This window comes from Petaurus breviceps, unplaced genomic scaffold (genome assembly GCF_028583685.1).
Source record: "Petaurus breviceps papuanus isolate PSGF00001 unplaced genomic scaffold, PetGlider_PUasm1.0 175, whole genome shotgun sequence".
Classification (NCBI taxonomy): Eukaryota; Metazoa; Chordata; class Mammalia; order Diprotodontia; family Petauridae; genus Petaurus; species Petaurus breviceps.
This window is the reverse complement of record NW_027185764.1, coordinates 59,872,474-59,886,943: the sequence shown is the minus strand read 5'-3', so window position 1 is coordinate 59,886,943 and position 14,470 is coordinate 59,872,474. Positions and strand designations below refer to the sequence as shown.

Here is a 14,470-nt window from a genome sequence, read left to right as displayed (position 1 = left end):
AACGCCTCTTTGCCACTACGTTGGCTTATGCCTCTGTTAGCCAAATTGTTGGCATGGTATTTAATAGCATCAGGCAGTGTGAAGGTTTATAGCCTTTGGGTAATGCATGTCCTAGGAAGTACTGGGTCTTTCTGAACCCTGGCAGAGGGATCCTTGAGAAAGGGGAGCTGGTAAAAACTGCATAGGCCTGGGCCATGAGGTTCAGCTTAGTTATAGTGCATACAAAACACATTCTAGACTTGAGTTCTAGTCCTGGCCTTTCCCTAATTCACTTTGTGACCTTGGGCAAGCCAGCTTCCCTCTTGATGGCTTCATGTCCTCACCTGTACAGTGAGGAGGTTGGACTAGATCAGGGTTTTTTAACTTGGGATCTGTAAACTTTTTTAAAAAAATTTTGATGACTACATTTCAATATCATTGGTTTCCTTTGCAATCCTTTGTAATTTATTTTCTGCACTTCAAGATCTGAGAAGGGGGTTGATAGGTCTTACCAGGTTTCTGCCAGGACACAAAAGAGGTTAAGAATCCTTGGACTTGGGGTGGCTAGGTGGCGCAGTGAGTAAAGCGCTGGCCCCGGAGTCCAGGGGACCCGAGTTCGGTTCCAGCCTCAGACACTTAACACCCACACAAAAAGAACTAGCCGTGTAACCTTGGGCAAGTTACTTAACCCCAAATGCCCTCCAAAAGGGGAAAAAAAAAAAGAATCCTTGGACTAGATGCTCCTGTCCAGTTCTGGGATTCTGGGATTCTCTCAATCTAAGATTGGTCTGGGACTGATATTCCCTCTTTTTTGGCACCGCACCCTTGCCCTAGACCTTCAATTCTGAAGTCCCAGGTTAGGAGGAATAAGTGAGCTGCCCTAGTCCCAGCCAGATGGAGTCAGTCAGTCTGGTCCACTAAGCCTTCAGATTTGCAGAGAACCAGAACTGGTACCAGTGGGTGGGCCTTTCTGTCTCCAAACTAGTCCTCCCTTGTGTTGGCCAAGTAGTCAACCCTGAAGAAATGCTGACTCATTTGGCCTCCATGGGAAAATCACCTGAATGAGATTAAACTTGGGGAGGCCAGGTTGAGGCCAAGGATCTCAAGGCACATGACAAGATGAGGCATGTTGTGAAATTAGTCAAGTGACCTTTAGGAAAAGTTTGAATCAGATTAGAAACCATGATAACCCCCAGATATCAACTGCTCACGCCACCACTTTCTCATTTCATAGACCTCACATTGGCCAGGAGAACCACTTTCTCCTCCTGGTCCATCTCCCACCCACCTAGATTGATCTCTACCCTACCTTGGAAACTCAATTTTTTTTTTGTAGTCAGTACTACTGCCAGACCTAGTCATTGTTACCCTCACACATTCAGGAAAAACTGATCAAAAGTAGCTAAATGTGAAATTGGAGACAGAAAATATTAGAGCCAGAAGGGACTTTAACATTCATTTCATCCGATCTTATTTTGCTCATTGGGAAACTGAGACACCAAGAGGTAACGTGACTGGCCCAAAGTCACACAGCTACTAAGTGCAGAGCTGAAAATATTATCTGGATCTCCTTCCTTCCAATCACCCAACTCCTGTTTTATAGCCACAAGAAACTGAGGCAGATGAAGGTTAAGAAAGTTGCCTGAAGCCACAGAGTTGAGAATCAAATCCCTAAAATCGAGGGCTCATCAGCAGGGACCATCAACTTTAAAAAATTTTGATAACTTCATTTCATTATACTAATTTAAAAACATTATTCTGAAAAGGGGTCCATAGGCTTCACCGAGCTCCTGCTAAGAGTCCATGGCACAAAAAACATTAAGAATTCCAGCCTAGGGGCGGCTAGGTGGCATAGTGAGTAGAGTGCTGGCCCCGGAGTCAGGAGGACCTAGGATCGGTCCCAGCCTCACATACTTAACACCCACACACACAAAAAAAACTGGCCATGTAACTTTGGGCAAGTTATTTAACTCCAATTGTTTTAAAAAAAAAAAAAGAAGGAAAAAAAGAGAAATAACTCCAGCCTTAAACTCAAAATCTGGTGGAAATGAATGATGTAAATCAGAAGTTAATAAAGCATTTGAAAAATTAAAAAAAAAAAAGAACTCCAGCCTTAAATAGAAACAAAAGGCCCAGCCACTTTCTCTTAACAGTAAAAAGAACAAATCGTTTAAAGTTTACAAAACACTCTCCTCACGAAGACCCTTTGAGGTAGTGGTGGAGAATTTCTGCCTCCATTTTACAGATGAGGAAACTGAGATTCCAACAGGTTTCTTGACTTGCCCAGGGTCACATAACTCTTAAGGTAAAACTTGAACTCTGATCTTTTGACTCCCAAACCAGTGCTATTCCCCTCATCAGAGTCTTTTAGGTTAAAGGGAGTTTTCTTGCCTTCTCTGAATTTTCTTAAAAACCTACTCTCTTGTCTCTACCCTCTACTCCTGCCCAGGGCCAACAGTTCTTCCGTTATGGAGATAAGCGGCCTGCCCCTGGGACCAGGGACAAAGGCAGCTTCCAGCAGTCAGCAAAGAACCGAGAGCTTCCTAAATACCGACAGGATGGCATCCATGCAGCCGATGGCTTCCAGCACCCTGCCAAGAAGTCCGGGCCGGCACCAGTGGGCTCACGCTATTGGCAGACCAAAGGTGGCCCCCCCGACAGCAGGAACCTGAGGACCGCTCAAACCCCAGGCAGCCCAGCTGAGAGTGGGAGCCGGGAAGAGCTGTTGACCCCATTTGGTATCCCCCTCTCCAAACTGTCACAGAACAAAATCCTCAGGAATAGGTCAGGTGGGGGCCCATGGGCCTCTGCTGATTCCCGACGGAGGGCCTCAGGACCCACAAGCCACAAGGATTAAAAGCAGGCCCACTCACTCTCCCTCACCTTGCTCAGCCCAGAGCTGCTGGCTCCTTTCATTGGAGCTCTTGAGACTAGACTGATAATGCAAGTATTCTTAAACCATGCTGCTTGGACCTCAGATGGGGGACCTGCATTTGTTGTACATAGGACATAAGGGGCAGGAGGAAGGGATATGATGTTTACATTTACCTGATCAGTGCACCAATACCAAGCAGCCATGATGGTCAGACCGAATGTCATCCCAGTCCATGGGAGGTCTGCAGTGCGGGGATCTCGGAACATGTGCATGGCATCAGCCCGAGGCAGGTGGCATGTTGTGTTAGGGATGGTCTTGTTTGGCACCGCCTGTAAGTAAGCTGCCTCCAACTGGCCATAACCCCCGATCTGGTCAAAAGCTGAAAGGGAAAATGGGAAATTGTGGGGGGTGGGGCAAGGGAAAAGAAGAAGCAAAGGAGGGAGAGATTGGCTGGTTGGATTGGCCAATGACTCCCCTCTCTCCTGCAACTGACTTCCTGGTGCAACAATTTTTAAGATTTTCCTACAACCTCACCTTTTCCACACATATGTCTGGAAAGGAGCTGGGGAGTGAAAAAAAAAAAAGATCTAATTTTATGATTGTATTTTATTTTTATTTAAAGAGAAACAAAATTATTAAAAGATAATTTTGCACATTGGAACTACTAATTTCCTGTTACCCTGGAGGGATCTTGCTGGACTTGTTACCCCAATAATCCCTGAGTGAAGATTTCTTTACTCAATTTTGTACTGTAAAAAAAGCAAAACATGTATTTTTGTTCAAAACTAAGGATCCCATGGTGAGGTCTAAAGTATTAAACTTCTGGGTCCAACAGTTCTTTGCTGGGATCATTGCCTGCTGTGAGGCCTGTGGATTTGCTTTGTACTTAAGAGAATCAGCTAGAAGGTAATCTGCCTCCTAGGGAAGAGCTCTATCCCTTCTTCTTACACATGAGGAGACTGAAGCTAATCTGGGAAACAATTTCCCCTTTTGTCTTAAGGTGGTGTAGAGGACCAAGTGTCAGGAGGCCTGGGTTCTAATCCTGCCTCTACTCCTAGCTAGTTGTCTAACTTTGGTTGAGTCAGCCTGCATTTATTAAGCCCGTACTATGTGCCAGGCACTGGACTAAGCACTGGGAATATAAAGAAAGGTAGCACCAAAACAAAATCCCATGTTGTCACTCCACTTCTCCAAGGCCTTGATTTCCCTCATGTAAAATGAAGGTTTGGGGCTAGATAATGTCTAAAATCTAGCCAAGATAGGCTATGATTCTGTCTCCTGATTCCCTGTTTAGTGCTATTTCTAGCATATACAGTATCTACTCAATCATCTTCTAATGGGCAATGCTAAGGCTTTTCCCTTAGGAGAAGATTTGTCCCACACCTTACTTCAGTGATCATGACCACCTCTTTTATGTAGGCCTTGAGGCTGCCTGCCCTGCCCTCCATTCCTTCCATCCTTCAGTTCAGTCCTTGAATATGTGCGACTGCCTTGACACCCCTTGAAACAGTTTAGGAAAACAGAACTTAGGCTCTCCTGTCAGAAACCTGAATGCAGAACTAAATAATCTAGTTGCTACCATGGGAAGAAAGGAAAGTGACCTCTTGCTTTGTTCTGTCTCTGTCCTAGCCTTCCAAACTGCCTGGATCTGTCCTATCTGCTCCTCAATGGAGAAAGGAGGGAGACCAACATTTCTGGGGCCCCTGACTCCAGGGAACAGCTGATTTTCCCTTTGGGTGGGTAAGGGAATGGGGGATAATCTGAGAGGAAATATTGATTACTCTTGTCCAATGCCTTTGCTCTACATTCTTCAGAAAAACTGGGCCTATTCCCTATGGTTATCCTTATCCTATTCAGTCAGGAACAAGTCCAGAGTTGGGCCTCAGCTTTGAGGGGAAAATATCAAAGATGTCACCAAGTGACAGAATTATCCCTTTCCTCTGACCCTACAGTACTCAGTGCTGAAGGGATGAGATGTCTTCATGGTAGCCAGGCAGTCAAAAAACAGGCAAGAAACAAGCCCATTGGGTTTGAGAAAGGGCCAGGGAGAGGGGACCAAGCCCAAACTGGCCCCAGGCTAGGAAACTTGCCCTAGAAACAAACAGGTTGTTTCACATGGCTCTAACTTCCTGCCTCTCCCCCAATTCCTACACCCCTCAACCTTTACACATTCATCCCTGACTGAAAAAGAGAGCAAGAAGGCAGGACTCAGTGATCCCTGGAAGTTCAGGCAATTCCCTATGACCTCCAACTTGAAGACGGTTTTTCATATATTTTCTTTTTTTTAAACAAGGGTACATGTAATTTATCCCTTCAAATGAGCAATTCAGCTCCCCCTTCCAAGCAGTGTGTTACATACCCATTTCAGCACTGCTGCTTGGGATGGAGGCTCATAGAAGGACGGGACCTTAGAGTCAGCTGTTCCAGCCCCCTCATTTTACACATCAGGAGACTGAATCCCAGAAGAGTGAAATAATTTGACCAAGAACCCACAAGCTCTACAGTTAAGTAGCAGAGCTAATATTGAACCACAGGTCTTCTGACCCCAAATGCAACCCTCTCCCCTTTGCCATTTTGCAGACATCTTTGGGAGTTTCCTTCAGAACCAAGTAGGTCTGAACCAAAAAAGACTGGTTTTCATGTCTTTCCATCTGTTTTTATGTTTTCTACTCCAAACAGGATCTCTGGATGCCCTGCTGTCTCAAGTAATTTTTTGCCCTAAGAATCAGATCTTCCTTCCAAGAACAAAGATTTGCTGCTATAGTGAATATTCAGGCTCTGGTGGTCATTACAGGACTGTCCATAGAATATAATTTAGAGCTGTTATAGACTTTGGGCATTATCTGACCACAGGAACATAGATGAGAACTGGGGACTTGACATTAACTCGGTCAGTGCCTTCAATTTACAGACAAGAACAGAAGTTCCCTGCCCAATGGCCTATAGATAATAAGTAGCAGAGCCAGGATTTGAAAAAAGAACCTCTGACCCTTCCTCCAGTTTGCTAATCTTAATGATATTATTTCTGTAAGTGCCACTCAGTCTCCATGTTTAAAACTAGGATGCTATCTTTTATCCTTACTTCTCCCTTGAAACACTCCCAATCCCTCCCATTAATTCTACCTCAGAAATGTTCCTTATCTCTCCCTCCTCCCTCCCCCATTTCCACTACTACAAGCTTAGACTGTCATCATTAACACCCTCCTGGATGGTAGCCTCATAGCTATTCCCAACTCCACTTACTTCATCACCCCCAACCAACTGCACCACTGCCAGACATCTTTTCTTACCCCCAAATCTGATCACATCACTTCTCTGCTCAAAACCCTTCAAAACTCTCTGTTATGTACTATAAGGGTTCTGAGGCCATTGCCTGGCCCTCTACAATCTGGCACCACCTTGCTTTTCCAGTCTTGTCTCACACTGTGTACCCTACACTTTAGTCAAACTTGACATCCCTCTGTCCACTCCATACTTTCTTGCCCCATGAATTGCTAGCACTGTTCCCTATAACTGAAATGCTTTTCTTACCAAATCCAACACCTCTTCTAGAAATCACTTCCTCTCAAGCCAGTGGGCTCAGTATGAATCAGCAAAGTGAAGAAGCATATGAAAAAGGGTATGTGATCATAGTCTGCATTGCTGCTCCACAGAAGAGAAATAATATTATCTTCTACAAGGGTCCAATTCTAGATCCATTCTAAGAGGGATGCTGAAAACCTGGAGTGCGGGGCAGCCAGGTGCGCAGTGAGTAAGAGCGCCGGCCCCGGTTACACGGCCAGTTTTTTTGTGTGGGTGTTAAGTGTCTCAGGCCGGAGCCAGGTCCTCCCTACTCTGGGGCCTGCGCTCTTACTCACCCCGCCACCTAGCCACCCCAAGCTTATTACTCTAATGGTTATTTACATTCTAGTATGAGCTAGGTGGTTCAGTGGAGAGAGCACTGGACCTGGAGTCAGGAAAACCTGAGTTCGAATCTGGCCTCAGACACTAGCCACAGGATTCTGGGCAAGTCACTTAATCTGTTTGCCTTAATCCTCTGGACAAGTGAAGTGTCAACCACACCAGTATCTTTGCCAAGCAAATCCCATGGACAGCACTGGCATGCTGTGGTCCACGGGGTCACAAAGAGTTGGACATGTTTGCTAACGGATTAGTATCATTACTTTATTGCCCTACTTCTGCTTCCCCAGAATTTCAAACCTGGAGGCCCTGTGGGGGTGTTGCACCCCAATCTCCTCTCCTTCCCTCCATGCCTACCTTCCTCAAAAGTGCCAATGACGGCCTCCCTGCATTTGGTTAAGGGCCAAGAAATCTTTTATAAAGCTCTTCTGTCTAAAGACATGACCAGAGCCTTACTTGCATTCAGAATTTCACCTCTCACTCTATCTGGCCTAATAAATGAGAGTAAACAAATGACCCCTGAGTCTGATTTTCCATTCACCCTCTACAAATCACCTTCCAGAATTTGAGTCTCCTTGAAAAACATATCAGTAATATGTTTGGGCATGCATGTTTTGGAAGACAGCTCCTGCTGGCAGTCTGTTAGGTGCTCTCTTGTGGGAAGATAGGTAATCAAGTTATCGGTCAGAAGTGAGGCACTATTTCCCCTCCCCCCAAATAAGACCAGCTGAGACTTCAAAATCTGCTAGTAGTCTTGGGGTCTAAATGAATGTCCAATAGAGCTCAGAGTATCCCTATTAAAAAGATTCTACCTCCAAAGTCATTTGGTTAGTGCTGTAATAATGGACCATGGGAATCATGGGAAATGACCTTTACCAGGATAAGCAACTAGCCAGTCAGGACAGTTCCCCAGCTACTAAATAGAAGCAAGTTTATTTACTGAAAATTGAACCTCAGTTTTCTAGCCTGAGAAGACTATCCTTCCTCTCACCCAGGTTTTCCTTACAAATAATAACTTAAATTTATATAGCACTTAAAAGTTTACAAAGCATTTTCTTCCCAACAACCTTGTGAGTTATCTAGTACAGTTTAGTTTTATTATCACCCATTTTACAGATAAGGAAACTGAGGCTCAGAGAAATTAAGCCACTTGCCCAAGGTTACACAGTTATGAAGCACTAGAGAGAGTTCAAACCTGGATCTCCTGACTTTTCAACTATGCTACAATTTGGCTTCTACTGCCTTAAGGGAAATACTATTTAATTTAAATGATGGCAACTTGTGGCTTGAGGTTTGTCAGTTGGATTGAAGCAAGTGAGGTGGGTAGGCCAGCCATTCTCTCTAGGGAAAGAGCATTTACGATCTTGCTACAGGCCTGTTCTCAGAGGCACTTGGAGCCAACCATCCCTGTACCTCTGAGATTGGTTAAACAGCTATCTTGCTCCTCTCCCTGAGATCTCTGTTGTCTATAGCCTAAGCCAGGCTGAATTTCACCCTGTCCAAACCGTCCCCCTTGTCTCTACCTCTTTTTCTCATGTGAAGTGTTATTGTTGAGAATTTATTTTTGTTATTTTAAACAGATGAGAGGCTCTGGTTGTTTTCTGGCCTTAAATGCACTCTTTAAAATCCACCCCTGGCTGCACCTCATTGTAAAACACTGAGCTACCAGCCAGTGTTTCTTGAATCAGCTCTGATAGCCAGGGGCTGGGTTAAAGCTGGGAAAACTGGCCAGGGAAGGAGACGTATGGGAAGCCCATCAGTGTCTTCTGCTGAATCACTCCTGTCCTCATCTCTGCAGGCCTTTGCTCTCCCAAACAACCCTGGCCGATTCTCCAGGTCTGCATTCTCTGGGCCATTTTCAAAAAGCAGTGGCCATTCTCACAGGGCATGACTCCCCTCCTCACCTGTAATCCTGTATTTATGATCCTAGTTCCCTACACCTGGTATTTAAAGATGCAGAAAAATTGTACAGCAAAACCTAAACCCAATAAAAGACTTCAAGTTTGAATGAGTCCCACTCTGGGTGTGTGTGTGTGATTGCTGAGCATGGGCAACAGACGGCTCTGGATGGGATTGGGGTCAACTCCTTACCTTTGACTGTCAGGATGATTGCCCCGATTATCATGATCACTGTCTGCAATGCATCGGTGTAGATGACAGCAGCCAGGCCACCTATGGGAAAAGGGTGACAGTGCTCATGACTGACCCTCAGTCTGACTGGAGAGGTAGAAGCTCAGGTCAACACAGGGCAGTTGTGAATGAATGAAATGGTGAGCCAGGCAGTTAGTTACTCTGGGGCTGGAAGTGAGGGAAGCCTGTATGTCACGCACATTCCCTCTCTCAAAGTGAAGTCATCTCCTCAGCTTGGCATCCACTGCCTTCCATGCTCTGGCCCCACTCTAGATGCCCCAGCTTTGTTTTCTGACTCTCTGCCCCCCCTTTCTTTCCCTGTCCCCCAACTCCAATCATTCTCTGAACATGCCCCCTACTTTTTCTTCTGGATAAGTGACTCATCCATGATCATGAAGTTATAAACCGTCAGAGGCGGCCAACATTCAGAACCAATTGTTCCTGACTCCAAGTCCAACACTCTAAATCAGAAAATACATTGGACCTATTGTATGGGAGCACCGTATTTCTCTCAGACAGGGTTGGAGGTATATGTAAACATACATGCAAAGGGTAGGAACCAAGTCAGGAGCTGTTTTCCCTGTATTATCCTCCTGATTGTACTGGTGAGTGGGGGGTGGGGAAGGAGAAGAGGAAGGGAAAAGTGGGAGCTTTGGATTGGATGAGGGGCCATAGCATGGAAAGAAAGGCTGACTTGAAGCAGATCCACAATCTATTTCAATCCATTCCTTACCTGCAACGGTATAAAGTGCCGTGATCACCAACATTATGCCAGTAGACAGGTAAAAATTCCAGCCCAGACAGATATGCACAAAGAGGGCCCCCGCATACAAGTCAATCTGGAGGAACCACAAGGTCAATGGTCAGTCAATCAATTTGCATTTATTAAACACCTACTGTGTGTTAGGCAATATGCTATGTTCTAAGGATAAAAAAATTCAACACACTCTCAAGGAGTTTACTGGTTAATGGAGAGACAACAAACAGCTATGAACAAACAAGATATATACAGGATAAATTGAGGGTAATCTCAGATGTATGGCATTAAGACACTCTGGGGTCATGTAACTGCAACAGAAAGACACTGGTCATGTTCTAGGCCTCAGAATTCAGCAGCTAAACTGAGGCAAGGAGGCTTGAAATCTAGGGCTACCCATCTATACTCACAGGGGGGGAAAGTAGAAACTAAATTACATAATTTTTAAAATAAAAAGTAATAATAATAGCTAACATTGATATAGCATTTTAAGTTTTGCAAAACACTTTACAAGTATTACACCATTTAATTCACCCCACTGCTCTGTAATGTAAATGTTATTATTATCCTCATTTTATGGAATAGGAACCTGAGGCTTCATAAAAGGTTAAGTGACTTATCCAGGGTCACAAAACTAGTAAGTTTCTGAGGCAGGATTTGACCTCATGTTTTTCCTGATCCAACACTCCACTGGCTGGGACCACCTATTTGCTTCTAATAAATGTTAATTACTTTAAAGTGTCACAGGGGAATAAACCAAGACCTGGGAGAAAAGAAACGAGGAAATCAAATTTATTGTTATCCTGAGACGGTGAATCTACAAACGTTTATTAAGTGCCTAGGAAGTGTTAAGCACTGGCTTGCCCTGGAGGAGTTTACATTCTATTCTGGGGAGGTCATACCCCTTCTCTGGGCCTCAGTTTCCTCATCTGTAAAATGAAGAATTTGGACTAGATGATCTCTAAAGATCTTCCCAGCTCTAATATTCTGATGATTTACTCGGTTCACTCTGGGACAGGGCTTCCATTGCCCCACTCCTTCAGGAAGCCCTGAAAGGCAGCATGAACGAGACAGGACTGGAATTCAGTGGTTACAGAGTCCTAGAACCTCAGATTTGAAGGAACATCTGAGTCCATGTAGCCCAACCTGTTCATCTACAAGAACCCCTTCTGTTGCTGCTCAGTTGTTTTCAGAGGTGTCCGACTCTTTTTGATTCCATTTGGGGTTTTCTTGGCAAAGATACTGGAATGGTTTGTCATTTCCTTCTGCAGCCCATTTTACAGATGAGGAAACTGAGACAAACAGGGCTAAGTGACTTGTCCAGGATCACACAGCTAGTAACTCCAGGCCTGGCACTCAATCCACTGCACCACTTAGCTGCCCAAGAATCCCTTCTACAACACACCTAACACACGGTCATCCAACTGCTGCTTAAAGACCTCTAATAAGAAGGAATCCATTCCCTTATGAGGCAGCCCATTTTATTTTGTACAGCCCTAATTATAAGGATGCTTCTTCTTATATCAAGCCTAGATCTACTTCTCTGAAACTGACATCCATTACTACTAGTAATACCCCATTGCCTGTTCCTAACTTCTTCCCCTCTAAGTGGGGCAAGTCCAATCCTCTTCGTATAATCACAGATTTAAGGGTGAAAGGGACCTTAGAGGTTATCTAGTTCATTTATTTTACAGTTGAAGAAACTGAGACGCGGAGATATTAAATAATTTGCCCAAGATCACACAAGGGATCGCTGACAGAGTCAAGATCAAAATCTAGATTCTCTCATTCCAGCTCCAGCCCTCTTTGCACCGTACAATGCTGCTGCACAGTACTTGGAGATGTTTATTGTATTCTCCTCCCCAGGTGGCAGCTCAGAACCAGCTAAATTTTCAGTCTGAACATTTACAATATGGAAATCAGCTAGAGGCTACAAATCAGGATTTAATTTATTATTTTATTGTTTTCTAGATTTAAAGTGATAGAGAAAATGTTAATTCAGATTAAACTTAAAAATGTGTCCTGTGTACATTTTTCTCCCCAGAGAGCTAGTTGGTAAAGATTTGTCAGCACACTCCTACCCCCAACCAAGTCTCTTCTTCTGTAGACTAAACATTGCCAGTTTCTTCAACTAATCCTTATATAGCATGACCTGAAAGCACTTTACCATCTTAGTTGCCTTTCTCTGAATGTTTTCCAACGCATCAATGTCTTTTCTAGAATGTGATGCTCAGAATACTCCAGAGTACAACATTACTGCAGATGGTGATTGTGGCCATGAAATAAAAAGACACTTGCACGTTGGAAGGAAAGTTATGGCAGATCTAGATAGCATACTAAACAGCAGAGATATCACCTTGCTAACAAGGGTCTATATAGTCAAAGCTATTGTCAGTATTCCCATGCCAAAACCAACCCGCTTTTCACTCCTTTTTTTTTTTTTAACTATTAGCAGACCTGTTTTCCAGAGCTAAGGTCCAGCAAGCAAGCTGTGCCCTGAGCTTGGCATAACAACAGTCCTTTGTGTTCATCCTCTGGATGAACTCTGCTGTGGCTAAATCACAGAATTGGTTCACACTAGCCCCAGGTGGTCCCTGAGCTTGGGCAAGCACCTGCAGGAACCATGTTCTGGTCATGAAGTCCTACTGTGAATTAAACTTGCTTCATTGCTGCTATTGCCCCTCATTGCCTCTGCTACATCTCACTGCTCATTTCTTGTCTAGGCACTACTATATGTCTCAAGACTTGGCCTTGGGGCAGCTAGGTGGCACAGTGAATACAGCACTGGCCCTGGAGTCAGGAAGACCTGAGTTCAAATGTGGCATCAGACACAACACAAAAACTAGCTGTGTGACCTTGGGCAAGTCACTTAACCCCAATTGCCCTCCAAAAAAGCATAAAAAAAAAGGTAGCCTCGCTGCTTTAGGGACATATCTAGTTTTCCTTCTCCAATGGACTAAAGAAAGATTTTTGCTTATAGCCTCTGTGAGCTCTTTGGTTTTATTTTATTTTGTTTTATTTTTCAGAATTAACCATTTGTATAAAGCTTTTGCTATAACCTCTGTGGCTCTCTGGTCATATTTGACAGTTGGTATAATAACCTCTGTGTCTCTTTGGTTTCTTTTATTTTATTTTTTAGAGTTTACAGTTGTTGCATAACATCTGTGGCTCTTTGGTCATTTATTTTCAGACTTCAATGCTATGGTTTTTCCAGTAGTAATGTATGACTGTAAGAGTTGGATTGTAAGGAAAGCTGAGTGCCACAGAATTCAATGCTTTTGAATTGTGGTGTGGGAGAAGACTTTTGAGAGCCCTTTGCACAGCAAGGAGGTCAAATCATTCAGTACTTGCAGAAATTAATTCAGGCTATTCACTGGAAGGTCAAATACTGAAGCTGAAGCTTAAATACTTTGGTCACATAATGAGAAGACAGGACTCATTAGACCCTGATGTTGGGAAAAATTCAAGACAAAAGGAAAAGGTGGGGCAGAGGATGAGATGGATAGACTGTGTCATGGAAGTGACAAACATGAACTTGAACAGACTTCGAGAGACAGTAGAGGATAAAAGGGCCTGGCGTGCTGTGGTCTATCAGGTCACAAAGAGTCTCTAGATATAGGCTGACCAGGAAAGAGTACATTGGGATTGTCACCTCCCTCATCCGGCCACCACATCTGTATTCACATAATTTTTTTTTGGCTGGTACATCATATTGTTGACACATAACGGGTCTGTAGTCTGCCAAGACCTTCAAGTCTTTTGAAGACAAACTATCATCTAGCCATTTGTCTCCCATTCTATACTTATGAAATTGATTAGACACAGGCACAAATCCCAACTTCAAAATTCATTAGCTGTGTGACTGACCATTAGAAAAACACCATATCTCTGATCCTTAGTTTCCTCATCTGTAAAATAATCATAACAATACACTACCTATCTCACAGGATTGTCATGGGAAAAGTGCTTTATAAACATTAAAACAATATAAGAATGTGAATTATAAGTAAACTTTGTCAAAGTTAGACAAGCCACTCTAGGGAAGAAAGAAAGGCACCTTGCTTAGTCTTTGGGAACTAAGAACTTGTGATAACAACTCATTAGATCAGATAAGGCCCAGAAGCAAAATTTAGACAAGTCTAACCCATGGTCCAGTACACCCAAATTCTGGACATATATTGACCCTATTCAGTCTTAGGGATAGCACTGAAAAATTATCTAATCTCTGGTTTTATATTGTTTCCACCCAGAGTTTGCATCAGAAAAAATCATCTCATATAGCTCAGTTTTAGGTTTCTACAGGTGCAGCTAAAAAGGTCCCCAGCTCCTATACAGCATTCAGGGTAACAAACATTTCCAGGTACATGACAGCCCACAGAAAATGAAGGATACACAAAGGACTCACCTGAGCCCATAGACAAAGCAGAAAAAGCATAAAGGGCTTACATAATAATCCACAATCAATATAATTCTCCCTCTCCAGTGGCTCCCACTTTTCCACAACTGGCAGAGGATGAGATGGATAGTTTAAAAAGTTGTCCAGATACAAAGCCACCCACAGACCTTCTGATACCTTATGAGGGCCTTCTCTTTCCTTAGCAATAGTCAAGCCACTCAAGAAATTCCTCTTCTCTGGATAGAAGGTTGGCTCCCAAAACTCTTGAACTTGGGGTTACTCACAAGGCAATCCTGAGTCTAATACTATCCAGGAAATCCCCCTTCTCTGGCCAGAAGGCTAGATTTTTGAATTTTGCTTCCTAGGAAATCACTCCTCCTTTATCTAGGAGGAAGGGAGGTTAGGAACATTATCTAGGAATTCCACTTTCATG

General features: G+C 43.7%; 2 protein-coding genes across 3 annotated transcripts in view; one reads left to right on the top strand and one right to left on the bottom strand.

Annotated features, from left to right (window-relative positions):
- Positions 1-4,021, top strand: part of FAM83G (family with sequence similarity 83 member G) — a 59,800-nt gene extending 55,779 nt beyond the window's left edge. For both annotated transcript variants that reach the window (XM_069085194.1, XM_069085193.1), the window contains exon 6: positions 2,429-4,021. In XM_069085194.1, coding sequence (XP_068941295.1) covers positions 2,429-2,836 — 408 coding nt within the window. In that variant the 3' untranslated portion in view covers positions 2,837-4,021. The remainder of the gene's footprint in view (positions 1-2,428) is intronic.
- The window catches only part of SLC5A10 (solute carrier family 5 member 10), a 182,307-nt gene that overhangs the window by 110,577 nt on the left and 57,260 nt on the right, over positions 1-14,470 (bottom strand). Inside the window, exons 6-8 of the mRNA XM_069085195.1 lie at positions 9,618-9,723; positions 8,846-8,926; positions 3,028-3,233 (exon numbers count right to left, since the gene is read on the bottom strand). Coding sequence (XP_068941296.1) covers positions 3,028-3,233; positions 8,846-8,926; positions 9,618-9,723 — 393 coding nt within the window. The remainder of the gene's footprint in view (positions 1-3,027; positions 3,234-8,845; positions 8,927-9,617; positions 9,724-14,470) is intronic.